General features: G+C 38.6%; 1 protein-coding gene across 1 annotated transcript in view; it reads right to left on the reverse strand.

Annotated features, from left to right (window-relative positions):
- Positions 1-1,840: 1,840 nt before the first annotated feature.
- Positions 1,841-20,041, reverse strand: part of LOC140244417 (solute carrier family 2, facilitated glucose transporter member 5-like) — a 32,373-nt gene continuing 14,172 nt past the window's right edge. The window contains exons 4-13 of the mRNA XM_072324055.1: positions 17,678-17,838; positions 16,948-17,072; positions 16,282-16,397; positions 13,676-13,835; positions 12,924-13,117; positions 11,873-11,983; positions 4,487-4,588; positions 3,843-3,918; positions 2,494-2,621; positions 1,841-2,032 (exon numbers count right to left, since the gene is read on the reverse strand). Of these exons, the coding sequence (XP_072180156.1) occupies positions 1,841-2,032; positions 2,494-2,621; positions 3,843-3,918; positions 4,487-4,588; positions 11,873-11,983; positions 12,924-13,117; positions 13,676-13,835; positions 16,282-16,397; positions 16,948-17,072; positions 17,678-17,838 (1,365 nt within the window). The remainder of the gene's footprint in view (positions 2,033-2,493; positions 2,622-3,842; positions 3,919-4,486; positions 4,589-11,872; positions 11,984-12,923; positions 13,118-13,675; positions 13,836-16,281; positions 16,398-16,947; positions 17,073-17,677; positions 17,839-20,041) is intronic.

Consider the following 20,041-nt stretch of genomic DNA (forward strand, 5'->3'; position numbering starts at 1 on the left):
TACTTAAATGTGGATTTCAATGAAAAGTACATGCTCTCAAAGACAACGGAAATCTAGATCGAAAGTATATAATATATTAAGGGCACAATGACGTGTGTAACTGTATTATGTGTAAAAGTGTTAGGGATATTCTCATCTTCGTTTGACGAATTACTATTGCAACAGAAAATAATAGAAAAGAGGTACTGGGAGAGTACCGCCTTGATTATGCAATTACAACAAAACAAACGAATCAAACAAAAGACAAAGCCTTACAGGTAGTAATTTTCAGAAAGAAAAAATGGCACCATGTAACTGGCAGAGGGGGAGGGGAGCTAAAAGAACTGAACTCTTTTTTTACACAACGTTATCCTGCTTGGGCCTTGTAAACATGCCAAACACATCTCTGTGTTTTGTTTCTCCTCACCCTAATACGATTTGCTGATTTTAAAACCAATTATACTGAAATCATCAGTGAATATATTTACATGTAGTGGATTACTTTTTTCTCAGAAAAGATATATCTTGTGACTTCATAAACAATGTGCACTTTTCAAAACAACACGAAGACAGGCTGGACCCTTTTGGATCTTTAGTCGTAATTTAAAAACGAAAAACGCTTAGAATTTCACGGCAACATAATATAGACATTATAACGCATCGTTATGGAAATACTTCATAGATTTCTATACAGATACAATGTATATCTCGATATTGTATTCCATGGTATAAAGTACACTCTATTATATTCTTTTGTTTCTCTACAATTTGTTACAGATGATAATAACCAAGATGGTGATTTTTTATACCAAATGATAAATTAATTCTATGGCATGCCTGTTGAAAGTCATTCATTTGACCTGAGCTGTTAAATCACACATCGTTGATTATGAGGAATATGAACAGACATTGTGACGTCATCGATTTGTCCTTTTGTCTTAAGAAAAACACTACGGATATCTAACATGGTATAAGCTGGGTAGGCATGTACACTGCAGAAGTGCTTTAGTCATGGTCACCCATCTATTGCTTTCGTCACCGAAAACTGGTGCGATTTTTAAGATGTGTTTTGTTTGTTTGTTTTCATTTTCTTCTTTGTATGTGTGTGTATTGTACTAATACGATATATGATATGCCTTCTTTTGGCTCGTCTAGAAAAAACGGTGTATTCACCGGTCTTCTCAGATTGGCCTAATAGGGATAGTTGGTACATAACGTACACACATATTCGATGTTTCATAATGAATTAAAGTACGGTGATTAAATTCAAGTTGGTTCATACGATTGTCTATCCTACTTGAATCGCAGGCATCGTATGTCATGAGCTGTTTTGCTTTGTTTTGGTTTCTTCATTCGAAGCATTCGATGTCATTAAAACATTTTAAGCACTGCCTTAACCACCGCACAAAGTAGAGTATCCAAGAGTATAAAGCATTTGCATAATCTCCCCACCCTCCCCCTCGGTAAAGTTTGAAGAACCAAACCTTAAGAGAGTGACTTTCACTAAATGAGGGAAAGGGTAATACTGTATATTGGCAGGAATTATTATTCATCATTTTATGAATTAATAAGTCAACAAATCAGAGAAAAAACACATGCAGGAAAAGTACATTTAGGATTCCTCCTACGGCAGAACTATTTTTGCATAAAAATATTAATCTTACTATTCAAACCTTCCAAAAAAAAAAAAAAACTTTTTGGATCAAGCTTGCGAAATGTAGAAAGTGGAAGACAATCCAATATTTCAGCCTTGGTGTGATAGAATCCCAACTCTTATTATTCGTAGGTGTGGACTTTTATTCTTATTATTTGCTTCTTATTTTCTCTCTACCCTCCCGACCCCCTCCACATCCCCCCCCCCCTATTGCGGATCGTATGACGACATTTCGATTTGCCGCTTGTTCCTAGCCCCACCCTCAGCCCGGTCGCGGAAGACCGATACGATCTCGTCGAAGCTGCGCTTGCGGGTCTCCGGCAAGTAGAAGTATATGAAGGCCGTGGTGGCGATGGCGCAGACGTCGTAGATAAGGAACACGTACTGGCCGATGGCAGCCTGGAAAGCAAACAGGATAAAAAATCAATCGTTTTTTTTTTTTTTGTTTTTTTTTTAATCCTTAAAACAATAAGCATAAAGATTTCGTATAAACATCGACATAAATCGAATAGAACCCTTATTAGCAACGGCAGCGGACAACCCTCATCCAGGTGGCGACGGAAAACCTCCACTGAAAATCCTTCGACTTTGATGTACATAATAAAATCAATCCAGCTGTGTATGTATCCGGGTAGAACATTTATTATTGTCATTATTTTTATTATTATAATTATAATTATTATTATTATTATTATTATTATTATTATCATCATTATTATTATTAATATTATCATCATTATTGTTATTATTATCTAACTTGGACAATTGTTCAAGTTGTGCGAGGTCGACTGAGGCGAAGTTCACCGTAGTTCCAAATATTGGGGGATTTACAACAGTACTTATAAACGAAAATTACTAACTTGAATAGGCGGGAACGTGAGCTGCACGGCGAAATTTGTCCACCAGTTGACCTGGATGGAGACACTGAGAGCGGACGGGCGGGGACCTTGCGACCACAGCTCCGCCGATATCAGGTAGGGTAGGGGAGCTAGATCCAGGAATATTTCAGGAGAATGAATTACAGCAATGTTTATATTCTCTGTAAGATAATACAATGAATCAACTCTGAGAAATAATCATATTACATGTATATGACAATAACAATGATTGTTGGTACATTCTACTACAGCTATGTACAAATGGTATGGTATGAAAGTGACTGTATGCCCCAAATTTAACTAAAACGATACAAACTAATAGTAATCATACAATACAAACTAATACCTTCCCTTTTGTCCTCACGACTGATAGTTGTCACACTAATCTAAGCGTATAATATTATTATGGCAAACCAAGTGTCCACTAAATCGAAAAACTCGATTTATCAAGACATAAACTAATTAGTTTATCGTTGGATAAACAAGAGTTTTCGATTTATAGGACATTTGGCTTGCCATTGCTCTTACGATTGTAGATTTATGAACGTTGTGCGTTTGTGTGACCGAGTACATGTACCATTACATCAAATTCATCAAGGAGGCAAAGAACTGAATCCTTCATTATCCCAATTTCCCTATGCAATCATCATCATTAGACGTCATCTTTGATCTATTTCTTTATCTCTTCCTTTTTTTCCTGGTATTCAAGGTATGGTTAACCAGGAATGGCTCGTTATTTGCACAAAGATATTGTTCCAATTTCCGCCAATAATTTCTCTCTGTAGTGTAATGACATGGTCCTGCATCAAACTGAAGTACAATCAAAAGGTATAATGTTACAACTACTAAAATGCCGTTAACTATGTGCTTCTTCATGCATTGGTTTTTCAGTTTTTGTGCGCCTGCACTTCATTGATCATGCTTTTGCTTTGAACATGACTGCACCCGAGGCCTCGATCCACGTCAAGTAGCTGCTTATGATCGCGGTCTCCTGCTTTTCTGATATTACAATGTCTAATATACACAATTCCCAAATCAATTCATTAAAATTTCCCTTTCCTCTATTTCTCTTTTCCCCTAAATTGTGGTTATTGTAACTTCATGAAATTTTCTGAATGAATACTCAATCATCACCTGGTTAATTTACAATTGTTATTTTCACGATTTCCTTCTGAACTTCTGTGTGGTATTATGCTTTACGTCTTATACATTGAATACTCATATAGCTCATAAGAAGCTTAGGCGTCGTGAAATGTTATTTTCAAAATGTATGTATTCTCTTGCTATGTGTGATTAAAAAAAAAGAAATAAAATCAAACAAACAAACTTACCTGGACCAATGGCGAAAGTGATGATGTACAGGTACACAAAGACAAGGCTCATCCACTTCAACCATTCATACTGCCCCTACAGGAATATAAATATTGACCGATATACGTCAATGGAGTGTTGAGATGTAATTTGGTGCCTGGATGGAATGTCGCATCCATTGCCTTTTTCAAATGGCTTTGAAAGCATTTATGAAAAAAATAAGCTTTTATTTAGAAACTGGTGGGACTAGCTGGTAATGAGTTCTGTCGAGAGTGAGTACAGGTCATGATGGTTTCCCTATGTGAATTTCAATGGAATGGATTATTGCAATTACTTCAAAGGAATAATTCTTGCATATCTACTGTCTTTAAGAACAAAACAGATACATAAAAAGATGGAAAAAGAAATGTACCTAGTTAATTAAGATATTATCATTGTTTCTTAATCGTTAAACTCCTTCAATGGTACGCCAGCCGATGATAATTACATCACAGGAATTGCACACACACACACACACACACACACACACACACACACTGTAAACTAAATAGATTAAAAAGCACCAAAAAAAAAATCAGATGCAGAATAAATTGTACATAAAAAAAAAATAAACAAACAAGTAGAGCCAAAATTTTGAGAAAAATAAAGGTGTTGAAGGTGATACCTGTAGGGCGAGGCACACGGTGAGGCCCACGAGCCATAGGGCGATAATACCAAAAGGATATAGGAGCAATGGGCGGCGTCCTATTCGCTCTACTACCAGCACCTGTCAGAGAAAGTCAGGGACGTATTAGTGTTAATGTATATACGCAGTGTTGTTGACGGTGTAACTTAATGATAAGCAGACACTCATTCACTACTCACATTCTATCATGCTTTAGGATATTCGTTTTTGTCACCACACACTGTATAGTAGAGCAGATAAACCCTCAAAATCACGTGAATTGTGCAAAATTTGACTAAAGCATGAAACTTTCACCAGTGTTAGTACATATTATACAACGTCCAAGTAGATCCTTGTAATTTGATTGGAGGATTGTTGGTGACGTGATATTAAATAAGCACTCCATTCAACGCGCCGTGCAATTTTGGTTCTATTTTTGCGTGCAACTTGGTTCGATTTTTTCGTTCTATTCCACGGTTCGAGAAATAATGTACGGTACTGCGTGTACTGTGTGTTGCATATTGAGGATCGCATGCAGCTAGCGCAGGTACGTGTGCGGTACATGCATGCGCGTACGTAGGCCTACGTAGTGCTAGTGTACGTGTATTCATCAGCGCTAGTATAGCTGTAGTGACCTGTAACTACACTGATTGCACAAGCCAGAAAGAGAATCGCAGTGGATCCACATGTAAGTATGGCTATATTTTTCATACATATAGGCCCTATAGACTTCTAGGCCTACTTAGACCAAAAAGATCTACTTGGACGTTGTATAAATCAAATAGTGTATGGTCTTTACACGTGCAATGGAACGAGATTTCGCACTCGGTGAAAGATGAGGCGCACTATTCAACTCGGCTTCGCCTCGTTGAATAGAGCGCCTCTATCTTTCACCTCGTGCGAAATCTCGTACCATTGCACTCGTGACCATTCACTATTTGTATACCATAAGATTTATTTTAAGATCGGGAGGTAAGTCTGATTTGACCTCTGATGACCTCCAGAGGTCAATGTACTTTAGATATCAGAAAATCGATGTTTTTAGACATTTGTGAATGATATATGTGGTTATGTTGCACTAAACATGCATTTATACCACAGAGAAATCATTTCCAGATTCAACAGAGCACTGACAGGTTTTTACCTCTGACCTCTGATGACCTCCAGAGGTCAATGAACTTTAAACATAAAAATATCGATGTTTTTAGACATTTGTGAATGATATATGTGGTTATGATTCACTAAACATGTATCTATACTTCAGGGAAACCATTTTCTGATTTCACAGAGCATTGACAGATTTTAACCTTTGACCTCTGATGACCTTTGGAGGTCAATGACCTCAAAATATATTGATCTGTGATGTCATTGGTTAATGGTAACCATTGTTAAGATGTGCAAAACAAGCATATCTGTCTTACAATGAAATTGTCTTCATATTCTAAAGAGCAGACAGGTTTCTACCTTTGACCTCTGATGACCTTGAGAGGTCAACGACCTCAGAATATCAGAATATTGCAGTATGACATCATTGATGAAAGGTCAAACATAGTAAAGATGTACAAAACAAGCATATCTGTGTACAATGACATCGTCTTCACATTCCAAGGCACACAGACGAGTTTCTGCCTTTGACCTCTGATGATCTCGAGAGGTCAATGACCTCAAAGTATCAGAATAGTTTGGCATCACCAATGGTAAACATGATGATGTTCTAGAGAGCACTCGTAGGCCCTGCTTATTAACGAGCCATTACCGTTCACCTATGAAAATCACACAAGGTCAAATACCTCGAATGAAATGTGAGGATGTTAATATTGATATTGCGATAGTTAATAGTTAATAATTGTTTATAATGTAGGGCTTACAAACCATGCATTTCTGTTACCAAAAAAGTGGCTACTCATTCCGCAGAACTTTTCAGGTAATTATCTAAGTCGGGTATGTGCACAGAGCAAGGGGTGTCGATCTGTTTTCACGTGGAGGGGGGGGGGGAACTTGGAAAATATGTAAAAGCATAAGTTCATGGTGCAAAGGAATGAAGCGGAGGGGGAGGGGGAGGATGTGGGTGGGGGATTGGATTTTTGCAGGTTTAGACCTGAAATCAGAGATTCAGTGTAGCTCTTGTTTAATGTGTGCGTCATCACTTATACGGAAGTTGATGGGGTGTGGGCGCATCTCACCTACCCTCCTCCCAAAGACGAAGTTTTTTGTTTTTTTTTTTTGTTTTTTTTTTTAAAGAATCTGATGCATACGTTTTGGGGAATATTTGGAAAATTATGGATCACCAAGGTGTACCAAGTCTATATGGATGGGAACCCAGCAAGCGCAGCGTTGGCGAGGGTAGAGTATTCCACTCCCATTCGAGAGAGCTCTTGTATTTTGAGAAATGAGATTCAACGACCTGGCACACAGGCACTTTTGAAGGAATACCTCGAAATTTGTATCAAAAAGGTGTAGTAAGTCAGCCATCTATGGAGGGAGACCAATCGACAGAAGGATGTGGGTGGAGGTATCCCCCTCCCACATTATGGAGCTTTTGCATTCTTTTTTGTTTGCAATTCAATGATCTCGTGCCACTCTTGGTTGAACTACCATTTTGACAAAAAAGTCCATACCCAAATGTGTAGCCATAATCAATGCATGGAGGAGAGGTTGATACAGCGAGAGGAGGGTATTAAAAAGGGGCTGTCCCCCAATCCTTCCCATGCGAGGGAGCCTTTGTAGTAAGAATAAAAATGTAAAAAAAAAAATCTAGTATACACATTTATGAATATTTGGGAAATTATCAGTAAAAGGAGTGTTCCAATTCTAAGGGTAGAAACCGAGGAGGGATTGTTAATTGAAAGATACACTACCCCCTCCAACAAGAGGGATTTTCTTTAATATGTCGGAACTGAAATTAAAGATCTAGTACATACTTCGTGATGATATAGAACAAAAATGGGACAAAAGCACTGAGCGTATATGGAAGGGGACATAACGAAAGATAGTGTGGGGGAGGGGGTATGCAAAGGAGATTCTGCCTTTTATTCTGATGCATACTATAGCTGAAATGTTCAGTGACAATTCATTTTCTGTCAAAAAAGTGAAGAAAAAAAAATCTCCAACTCAGGAAATACTTGGAGGCAAAGTTCTATGTCCCCACCATTCCCCCTCCCATATTTTCTCGGGAGGCGGGGCAAATGCCTCTTGCCCTCCAAAATGAACAATCGTGCATATATAGGAAAGCCTTTTCATCTTTGGAATTCAAATAAAAATATCTCTTAAACACATTTTTCATAGAATAAGGGAAATTATCATTCCCCAAAGTATGTTATATCTGTGGAAGGAACCAAGCAGGGGGAGGGAGTCTATTGAAAGGAGATATCCCCTCTCACAGAAGGGAGATTTTGCATTTCAGAATTAAATTTTAACAATCCGATGCACACTTAAAGTGAAAAACTTGGGCAGTTTTCTGTCTAAAAAGCAAAAAGCAAAAAACAACAACAAAACATAGTCCACATCTCAGAATTTAATGGGGTGGGGGTCAACTATCCCTGCCACCACCCCACCCCTCCTCCAAACTGATGCCCCGGTATGTGCATGTGTTTTATTCCACTTGTTGAAAAGAAGAGAGAGTTTTAAGAAACAATATTGTTCAGTGGTCGCTATCCCAGTCAAGTGAATTGTTTATCGATAAGGTGATTTCCTTCACCTGTATACCTTAAGATGATGTAGGCCTGGTATTTGCCTTGCACGTTATTACATCTATTTCTTTTTTAGTATTCTCGTTTATATTTTGATGTGAAAGTTGTTTACTTTGCCACGATTTTATTTGTACATAGAAAAAATAATCCAAGACTGAAAATGAAACTGATACAATATTTAATGATTGACATTATGCACATATTGTGTATTTCTATAGCAATAAAAGTAAGCAATTCAAAAGGCGTGTACTCATTTCACATGAACATTAGCGATGATCCTCTTACCTCTGGAGGATATTGAAAGATATGCATCAAAATGTAAGAATATTGATGTCTGGTCTCATTTGTTTGTAAGGCCAGCTGCTTATGAAATAATAATTATATAAAAAGTATGCATTGTGTGTGTGTGTGTGTGTGTGTGTGTGTGTATGTGTGTGTGTCCAAAATTGTATGCAGAGTATTCCACACACAGTTCAATTTTGACTTCCATCTAGGACAATGAGCGGTTACTTTTTTCTCTACACTGTAATATCAAAATCTATTAAAAAACACGGTGGCGGCTGGGTCTAACACATTATCATTCCATTTCGTTGGAGATCCATGCGGGATGGTCAAAACAAACATAAAAAAACAGATATCTCAGACCTAATTGTTAGAACAAAGCATCATATCCTCATATACCCAACCCAACCCTCTATGCCCAGACAATGAAAACCACCCCATGGACTTACTTGGAGCTTTAGAATATCCTTTGTCAACAGAGAGAGACATCCAAACCTTTGCAGTGCCGACTAAGATCTGCCACGGAACTGATTGGTATTGGCTCTGCATCATTGACAGCAGATCTCGTTTCCTATTCTCTTTCTTCTTCTTCTTCTTCTTCTTCTTCTTCTTCTTCTTCATTATACTGTGTAATCTTGTAATCTGCCATGGAGCCTTTTCTTAATTGGTTAAAGAAGGTATCCAAAGAGCTATATGAAGCAAAAAACAACAAACAAATGCAAAAACAAAAAGAGAGACATATGTATCTTTAATAACAGAGCTGAATATTGAGTATCTCTCTCCTGAAGTGTTTCAAAGAGATACAAGAGACAGTGGCCTAGAGTAGCGGCCACCTTTTTGGGAGTAGGCCTACTTTGTGTTCTTGCAAGTGATGCCTGACATTTTTGGTCATTGGCCCTTTTTGAAGAATGCAGCAATAGAGCCACAACTTCCTGCGGAGTGGATATTGTGGGGTTCTTGATGCAGAACATCATCGCTGAATTTGCCTGTGCTGTACTTTCTTTCAGGGATTGCCATTGTATAGTTTTGTTTTGTTTTGCTTTGTTTTGTTTTTCAAGTGTGGCTGTAACACTGCTTGTTTTGCATATGATGGTCATTGCAGCTAAAGAGTGCATATCTTCTCTGGATCATTCCAAACTTCATGTTGTTTCACCTGGGTGAATGGATCCCAGATGATGCATGCATATTCCAGGACAGTCCTGAGCGGCATGGAGTAGCAAAGCACCTGAACTTTATGATACTCGTATCTTCGTCTGGAGAGAGTCTTTGGTTGAAGTATAACCTTTTTAAGCTGCTGTGGCGATTTGATCCCAGCTGAGCCTCCTATTGGAACTCCAAAATATTTTGCACAATCCGCTTTCTCCATGGTTTGCCATGAATGCTTATCTATTCCCTGGGTAGGTCTCGGATGGCAATAGCTAGTTGCAATACACAGGATTGCTTCACGTGGAATGCATGTTGGGCCTCACAGTATGTCGAAGTTTTCAAGATGGTTCATGATGTCGCAGCTGTGGACTGTATACTCCAGGACCATGAGTCATTCATCGCAGTCATACTGTAACAACCCACCAGCTTTACACTGGCCAATACAAGCCCACCAGCTGGAAACTATGCAAATATTGCCCATGAGCTTGACACTTAGGCAAATCAGTCCCATAATGAGTCCGACAAATGGGGGAAAAGATCTATGAGACTTACACTGAATAGATTAAACACTCTGTATATCAGTCTCATGGGCCTTGTTTTCCTCGAGTGTCGAGATAATGGCCATATTTGCCTATATTTGCTAGTCTACTCCACTCGTGACAATAACTAACCCAAACATAACAGTTATATTTGAGGTCACTGCCATCACTCAAGAAACTTAAGCTTTATTTCTGAAGTAATTGACCTCTCACATTTCAGAGACCTGTTACTATAAACCAATGCTCTGTGGAATATACATACATACTTTGATCAAAACGTCAATGCATGATTTGTACATGATTAAGCATTTACGATTACACCAATGAAGCCAAACATCAATACAGGTAAGCCTACACATGTGACCTCAGTGACCTCTCATTGTCCTGAGAGGTCAAAGTTGGATATAATGCAAAGGCTAATGACCAATGTTCCATGGAATGACAAGATTCTTCTATTATAGCATAAATGATTGTACATCGGGTATTACAAAGTTGACCGTTGACTATACATAGAATATCAATATTCTGATATTTTGAGGTCATTGACCTGTCACCTTCCTCAGAGGTCAAAGGTAGAGACACGTGAGTAATTTCTCTTGCTCTGTGGAATAGGAAAACAATTCAATTGTAATACAAATGAATATAACATCTAAATCATGTTTGTCATCAACCAATTGCACCAAATATCAATGTTCTGACATTTTGAGGTCATTGGCCTCACCATAGGTCATCTGAGGTCATCAGAGGTCAAAGGTAGAAATCTGACTCGAAAGGCTCAGTGAAACATTGAGGCAATTCCTCTTACAAAAATTAGTTTTTAGTACATAATTATCGTGTTTCAGTTATGAGTGACGCATTAAAATATCCATTTTCTGACATTTTGAGGTCATTGACCTCTGGAGGTCATCAGAGGTCAAAGACAGAAACCTGTCAGGGCTCTGTGGAATATAAAGACAATTTCACTGTGACAAAAATTAAGTTTTAGTACATCATTACTGTGTTTTATCATTAACCAATGATGCAAAATATCAATTTTCTGACATTTTGAGGTCATTGACCTCTGGAGGTCATCAGAGGTCAAAGGTAGAAACCTGTCAGGGCTCTGTGGAACATAAAGACAATTTCACTGTGACAAAAATTAAATTTTAGTACATCATTACTGTGTTTATCATTAACCAATGACGCAAAATATCAATTTTCTTAGATTTTGAGGTCATTGACCTCTAGAGGTCATCAGAGGTCAATTCAGACTTACCTCCCGATCTTAAAATTAATCTTATAGCATGTACTAACAATGGTGAAAGTTTCATGCTTTAGTCAAATTTTGCACAATTCTTCGGCTTATCTGCTCTACTAGTATACCTTCAAGATTTATTTTTTGAATGCATTTTCATAAAATTATGGTTTGCGGCTTTCCGCCAACATCCCGATGTAGGCATACAATGACAGAGTTGATAACACAAATGCAAAATGTAATGCAAAATACGATGTACATATTCCCAACCCCCCGCCCCCCAAAAGAAAAAACACACACACGCACACACACACACACACACCTTACGTACGCAAACACAAACTGACAAACAAGCGTTTTATTTTATATACATGTATACACACCGTCACGCATACACACTCAGATAAAAGAGAAACATAAACCGACACAAAGTTTCGTGATTATTAAGCGTCCCCAATCTCGCATTATTTGCCCAAACGATGGAAGAGGAACTCACAGATACTGTAGTCACGCACACGTTGAGGGCGCCAAACCCAACAGTAGCGTATGCGATTTCTTTCTCGCTCATCCCTGCGGCGTTGTATAGCTCCCATGAGTAGAAGATAATCTGAAAATTTGAACAAGACGAAAACACTGCTTTGACGGTGCTCACAAAAATCACATGCCTGAATTTTACGTAATATTTTATATCTGAACATTACTTGGGCAGTTTTTCAATTTCTCTTCAAAGTTGGTCGAAGTGCAAAAGAAAGAAATACACATGAAATTGTTTCTCTACACAATGTCTTTGATGATTATCATCATTTTGGGGTTTAGTGGACCGTTGTTCCTCATCTTTCGCTCCTTGTTGTTCAGTATATAACTGGACGCTTTTATTTTTTACTCTGATATGTGTTGTTTTGCTTTGCTGTAGTGCATTATCTTATTGGTGAGCCCTATAACTTGTATCTGGGATACACCACAGTATCTATATCTCTTACAAATTGTGGTATAGCTGGACACATTTTTTTTCAATGTGCACGAAAGAGTCAATCAAAATAATAAGTATACAAATGCATATATTGTATCTAATGCTTATTTGGTGTAGGAAATTGCAGTTATATATCTCTAAAAATACATCTCTTCAAGTAATATCCTTTATGAATGCATAGTCAATTGCAACCAAATTCTGGCCTCTGCTTGCTTTGGTCGACATCTTTCTAAAAAGTTGTTCAAATTCTTGTATGTATTCTATAGTATGTATAATGTTTTATTTCCTATAGTTTGAAATTCAAACATGTTGTCATTTACTCTTGCTGTCTCTAATTTGACACGCTTTCAACATTTGTCACACTTGCATAGGGTGTGAACGTTCAAAAAAAAGTTGAGATGCAATCGATCCCAAATATCAATCGCAAATTTTAAAGTTGATAGGTCACACGCACCTTCCAATCAATATTTTAAATTTCTGTTGGAAAGCGCAAGCTTGCAATCAATTTCAAGACTTGAAATTGATTTGGGGATTTACAACTGATTGCAACTCCTTTCTTTGACTGATTTGTGCTTACTGCATTGATGCCAGACAGCTGTTGGCCGAGGTGGATGACCACGCAGATGAGCAGCGGCAGGAGCCAGGCGCGATCACGCAGACATATTAAGTCCGCAACACCAATATGTTCGACGTCCCTTTCATTCTCCTGTTCGAATCGCATCTCTGAAATCTCTTCCTCGATATCGTCATCACCGCGGAGTTGCCGAAGAGCTAACGGAGGGATAAGACGGGAATGTGAGAAAGTCTTGATACAATGTAATAATAATTAATATAGTTTACCAAGCACATTGCCAAGTCAGCGTCTGAGTGCAAGACTAAATGAAAATAATGGCGCTATGATGTAGAAAATGTTGGCATGCAAGCAGAGTTTAAAAACAAAAACAATCGCACGCACACACACACACACACACACACACAAACGATTCGATAGGCCTAACGGTAAACAGTGTAAACGTTGAAAAAATATATATACACAATAGTATCACAAAATGTTTTGTTACCGATGAACATCAACTGTCTCATGAAAAGGCACCGAGAACTAGCCTTTTTCAAGGGCCCTCTCGCTAAAGTAATCAGCTGGTAATTGCAAGAGTAGCTGAACAGAGCGTCTTTACGCCAAACAGAAGCAAAGCCACCAGGGCGAAAGACAAGCCCCTCGGATCCGGCTCTCGTCGCTTGCGACTGCTAGCGCTCAGCTGCGTGAGAGGTCCTTTGAAGAAGGCCTAACCAATATCATCGAATTAAAAAAAAAAAGAAATAGACTCCTACCTTTTATTGCTTCCTCCCGCCTATTCTTTACAATGAGCAGCCACCTTGGACTCTCTGGACAGAACGGCAGGACGATGAATTCTATGATGGATGTTACGACAGTCAGTGCTAGGACGGCGGACCACATGGCTTCGTCGTTAAAAGCAAAAAAGCCAAGGCACTACCGAATAAAAAAGAGATGTCGACATAGTTATCTATTAAATAACGAACAGACACAATAGGGGTGGAGAGAAACAGGAAGACGAACACGAAGACGATCTAGACAAAAAAAATAAATAAATAATGGAATATAATTCAATAAAGCGAAAGAGAGAGAAAGAACGAAAGAAAATATCTTTGCACTGTCTGAAACACCTGACAATCCACTAGCGTCAACGTAAACATAACCACGCGCGCACACACGCGCACACAAACGCACACAGAAACAAATAAAGATTCATGAACCACGACTGGAAAAATCTATGGGGCGCCAAGTGTCGCATAGTCTCTATCGTTACGAAATCAGTTATTTCATCGACGAAATGTTCATTCCGTTAAAAAATAATAATGTCGTAACGAAATATAATCATTTCTTAATGAAACAAGAGACCTGCGGGTCTAGCGCTCACCTGAGTATCGCAAGTTCACCTTTCACGCAGTCAATAATCTAAATTATTCACAGCTCTACCAAAATTTGATTAGGCATTCTCAAGTAGAAGTTGAAAATGTACAATAAGGGCCCAATTTTTTTTATGATTCCTTAATTTGGGGGAATGGGGCCCCCTGGGGCCTTATGGGTGGGGCATGGTGCCCATTTTGATAAATTGAGATCCTAACCCCCTAGGGATGCTACCTGCCAGGTTTGATGAAAATCCATCATGAGGTTTTCAGGAAGAAGATGAAAATGTACAATTCAGGCCCCCATTTGGACCTCCCCACCCCTCCCCCCCCCCCCCTGCCCCAAAGAAGGGCACCCCTAGATCTGCTATGAACAAACTTGAAACTACAGTCATTAATGTACTAAGTCATAGTATTAACTTAGCTCTATCACTTCTAGTTCTAGAGAAGAATATTTCGACAGATTCCTTTATTTTGGGGGGTTTGGGCCCCCTGGGGCCCCCTGGTTGGGGCATGATACCCATGTTAACAAATTGAGATTCTAACCCCCTTGGGATGCTGCCTGCCAAGTTTGGTGAAAATGGGTCATGAGGTTCTCAAGAAGAAGATGAAAATGTACAATTTAGGCCCCATTCGGACCCCTCCCCACCCCCTCCCCTGAGTTCCAAAGGGGGGGGGGGCACCCCTGATTCTGCCATGAAGAAAATTAAAACTACAGTCATCAATGTACTAACTCATAGTATTAACTTAGCTCTATCACTTCTGGTTCTAAAGAAGAAGATTTTTACAGATTCCTTAATTTTGGGGGGTTTGGCCCCCCCCCCCCCCCTGGGGCCCCCCTGGGTGGGCCATGGTGCCCATTTAAACAAATTGAGTTCCTAAACCCCTAGGGATGCTACCTGTCAAGTTTGGTGAAAGTCGGTCTTGGGGTTTTCAAGAAGAAGATGAAAATGTAAAAAGTTTACGCACGACGCACGACGCACGACGCACGACGGACGACGGACGACGGACGCCGGACGAAGAACGATCGCAATAGCTCACTTGAGCCTTTGGCTCAGGTGAGCTAATAAAAATCATTTCTTTCGTCAATCGCCAAACGATTCGTAAACGAAATACAGTAATTTCGTATCCAACGAAATAACTGATTTTATAACGAAAGAGACCATGCGACACTTGGCGCCCCATAAATATCTTGAAACTACAGTCATTAATGTACTAAGTCATAGTATTAACTTAGCTCTATCACTTCTAGTTCTAGAGAAGAATATTTCGACAGATTCCTTTATTTTGGGGGGTTTGGGCCCCCTGGGGCCCCCTGGTTGGGGCATGATACCCATGTTAACAAATTGAGATTCTAACCCCCTTGGGATGCTGCCTGCCAAGTTTGGTGAAAATGGGTCATGAGGTTCTCAAGAAGAAGATGAAAATGTACAATTTAGGCCCCATTCGGACCCCTCCCCACCCCCTCCCCTGAGTTCCAAAGGGGGGGGGGGGCACCCCTGATTCTGCCATGAAGAAAATTAAAACTACAGTCATCAATGTACTAACTCATAGTATTAACTTAGCTCTATCACTTCTGGTTCTAAAGAAGAAGATTTTTACAGATTCCTTAATTTTGGGGGGTTTGGCCCCCCCCCCCCCCTGGGGCCCCCCTGGGTGGGCCATGGTGCCCATTTAAACAAATTGAGTTCCTAAACCCCTAGGGATGCTACCTGTCAAGTTTGGTGAAAGTCGGTCTTGGGGTTTTCAAGAAGAAGATGAAAATGTAAAAAGTTTACGCACGACGCACGACGCACGACGCACGACGGACGACGGACGACGGACGCCGGACGAAGAACGATCGCAATAGCTCACTTGAGCCTTTGGCTCAGGTGAGCTAATAAAAATCATTTCTTTCGTCAATCGCCAAACGATTCGTAAACGAAATACAGTAATTTCGTATCCAACGAAATAACTGATTTTATAACGAAAGAGACCATGCGACACTTGGCGCCCCATAAATATCTTACCAGTCCTAGAAGAATGCCCACGGTGATCAAAAGCTGGTGCGAGACAGAGATGGCACCCCGAAGATTGAATGGCGCGATCTCGGCAAGATACATCGGCACTATTGTGATTGATATACCTGAGGCAAGATGAATGATGTAAAACCTGTCACTTGGCGAAAGAACATTGAATGACATCAACTTGTTGATTGTTTGCTTGCTTGTTCTTTTTTTTTTCATTGCATATATGGCGTGAGCTTATAAAATAAAAACACATAGGTAATTAGTATATCAGTTATAGAGCTTAAATACAGTAGAAAACATGGCATTTAATCCCAGTCAATTCACGAATTCAAAATATGACCATCTGTAGGAGTATCGTCATCAATCTAAAAGGAAAGAAATCGATGTTTTGAATATTGTAATAAACGAATCAACATGCGACTGGGGGTTACAACACGAAAAGTGTATGATGCCCTCAACTTGATATTCATTACATGATTAATCAGGAAAATAGTTATCCACTTGATGGCGAATTCTCCAGTAAATGCATTTTAATACCGGTAGAAAAGTCCTTGAATTAGTCGGAACGTTAAGAAAATTAATGCTCAATATATCTAATGTATGCTTTATATATATTTTAATATATCAACATGCGGAGGCTGAATACATATATAGTTGTATTCTTACCCACACTGAATCCTATGACGAATCGACCAATAATGAGCATTTCTGGTGAATTTGCAACATCGCAGCAGCCCATCAACACAGCCGCCACCACGGATATGAAGTTATTATATAAGAGTCCACGATTCCTTTGGGATGAAAGGAAAAACCGTAATTGATTAAAACTATGACATGACAACCACAAGAATGTCTTACAGGCATTTTATTATACTATTTGCAGATGAAACAAAAACCCAGCTTTAGTGCTTCATAATATTTCTTAAATGTGAGTTGGGGATAGAAACAACCAGTGTAAAATGTTGATAAGTATAATCAATGATAACAAGCATTGTTGAATGTACAGAATGTGAACAAAAGTCATAAGATAATGCTTCTAGAATATAGAATACACCGTCTACAGTTATGGTTTAGTGAGAACAGTAATATAGTGATATCTCCTTATAACTTAGGCTTTATTGCGAAATTTTGTATGGTAGGACGTTTTGTTTGTTTGTTTGTTTGTTTGATTTATTTTTCTTCCAACACAATTTCATACATAAATCAAGATTATTTTCAGTAATATCACATGGAATATCAGTAAGCAGATTACAAGTTTGTATTACAAGTGATCTACACATTTGCATCAGACGTGATAACTCAAAGAAAAAAAAAAATAATCACTGCCCCCAATGGTATACAATACCTTTAATTAAATAAAAAAAATAGATACAAAGATTAAACAAAAAAATCATACCTTCCGAATTTGTCTGCCCAGTACCCACCAACTAGGGCACCAAGGGCGCCCCCTATACAATAGATTGAGACAGCTGTCGCCCATAGCCATGTGATGGAGTCGTCGGACAGGAGCTCCCCCGATCGTTCGTAGTACGTCCGGTTGAAGAACTCTTTGATGAACTGCAACAAACAGCGTCACATTTTGATATATTATACACACGCACGTAAACATTCAATATAACAATATGCACTTGCGTTTGGAGATACTGTCATGTGTCACAAAAATTAACTCCATTGCCTAACGGTGATAATCCAAGATACGTTCAGACGGTTTAACTTCGAGGACAGCTATGTTCGAGGATAAGTTCGTATAGTAACAAAGCACAGTGTAGACGCACTCGTTGATAGCTAACTTGAAGTTAACTCGAAGTTAGCTTTCCACGTCTCAGGGTTACCGCTCTATCAACAACTCGCGGGGGGTCGTGGAGAGAACTTGTTGATAGGAACATAATAAGCGTAGTTACAGGGGCCGGTGAGCCTATCCTCGAAAAAAGCTACCTTCGAGGATAAGCTTCGTCGTGTGAACGCGCGTCATGGTTAGGGGACCAGAGCTTATCCTCAAAGATGATATAGCTATCTTCAAGGTTAAGGATCACTGTCTGAACGTAACTTTTGATTATAGTGTATTCGTAATTATGATCTTGGCAAAATTTATGATCATGACAGCAACAACAGGGGCTTCATCAGTAATATCAGCGTTATGAAAGATTAATCTTTTTTTTTATTCCGAAAATAAAAGACACTTTGAAACTATGTTCAGAATCGAATCCTACAAGCAAAGATTTATCACTGGGCCTGCACAATCTGGCACTCGGTGATAGTCACGATAAATCATGTAGATGAGAAGTGGAGACACATATTCAAATAGAAACTTTCATTACACTTTCCCTACATTTCCTGCATATTGTATATTTTAAAGAATATGACTTCACCATCCTTTCATCGAAATCTTATAAAAGCTTGCGACACAATAGCCACAATTGGCCGCCTGCCTTGATTTTTCCAGTAAGCCTCAGATAGCATCATTCCTCATCAAGCTATATATATATATATATATATATATATATATATATATATATATATATATATATATATATATAATATATATATTTGTGTTCCATATTTCCTCATAATACCCTTATATGGTTTATTCTTTTATAATTTGTAAACCGACTGAAGCCACAACTGTTGTGTGTCACGTTGGTTACCATGTCTTTAATATTATGTGTTATCTTGTTCTTTTATGAGTTTAGTTTTTTTTTCTGTTTGTTTGTTTTTGTTGTTTAGCTGTTTATGTGTTAGATTTGGTTTATTTTGGTTTTGTTGTAATTATGTTACTATATCTCTATAACACTGTGCAAATAATAAGTTCTGATTTGTGTTGTACAGTTATGTACAGTGCTCTTTTTTAAAGCAGGTCTTTCAGTCTTTTGGCTCTGAAAAGACTCCCTGTTTTAAGTACGACTTAATCAATATCTGATTTATCCATGGGACCTAAGACTGAACAAGCTTACTTCTACGTGTATAGGCCCCATTATAACATTTTTCCATAACATAGCCCAACAGTACTGTAAGCAGACCTTTGTGTTTATATTGAGAGAGTATAGGAACACATTAAGGTGAAGTTTCACCTAATTTATGTTTTGTTATTTGGTACTGTATAACTGTATTTTTTTTTTTTTTGGTGCCATTTTCATGAGAAATGTGAATATAGATTGAAATTCAAATAAAAAATAGTATTTTGGTCAACTTTTCTCACTTTGGGTTTGACGTGTTTTCCATCTGAGTAACATCTCATCTGAATTCACAATTTGAAGGCGCAAAATTCAATAGAACAGTGTATTCAAGAGTCTCGCAGATCCACCTAGCGATTGTATCAGGTTAGTTTCGTCATACTTCTTCCCATGTATTAGAGATCAGGGGGGTGTTTCATCAACGCTTGTCAGCGCTGACAACTGTCGGTGCTGACCAATTTCAGCAAAATCCTTGGTTTTGATAGGCTGAGATGCTCTGGTCAATGACTGTTACTATGGTGATTCAAGTTGTCAGCGCTGACAAACGTTGATGAAACACCCCCAGATGTGTAAAAGTGTACATGAAACCCAGAAATATTAAAATCCAGTTGGCGGCATTAGTAGCAGTGATAATGAAGCAAGAGTAGAATGCTGTTCATGAATGTACCAAGTCTTACTTGAATAGCATGTTCGCAACGGTTATCTTTTGAGTCTAATCTCCTGTTTATTCCAAACAATACAGGATGACTCAGTGCCCTTTCCTGAATTTACCCTTAACAATGTAAGTCGGTGTTTTGTTTTTTTGTTTT

Source organism: Diadema setosum, chromosome 21, assembly GCF_964275005.1.
Source record: "Diadema setosum chromosome 21, eeDiaSeto1, whole genome shotgun sequence".
NCBI classification, from domain to species: Eukaryota; Metazoa; Echinodermata; class Echinoidea; order Diadematoida; family Diadematidae; genus Diadema; species Diadema setosum.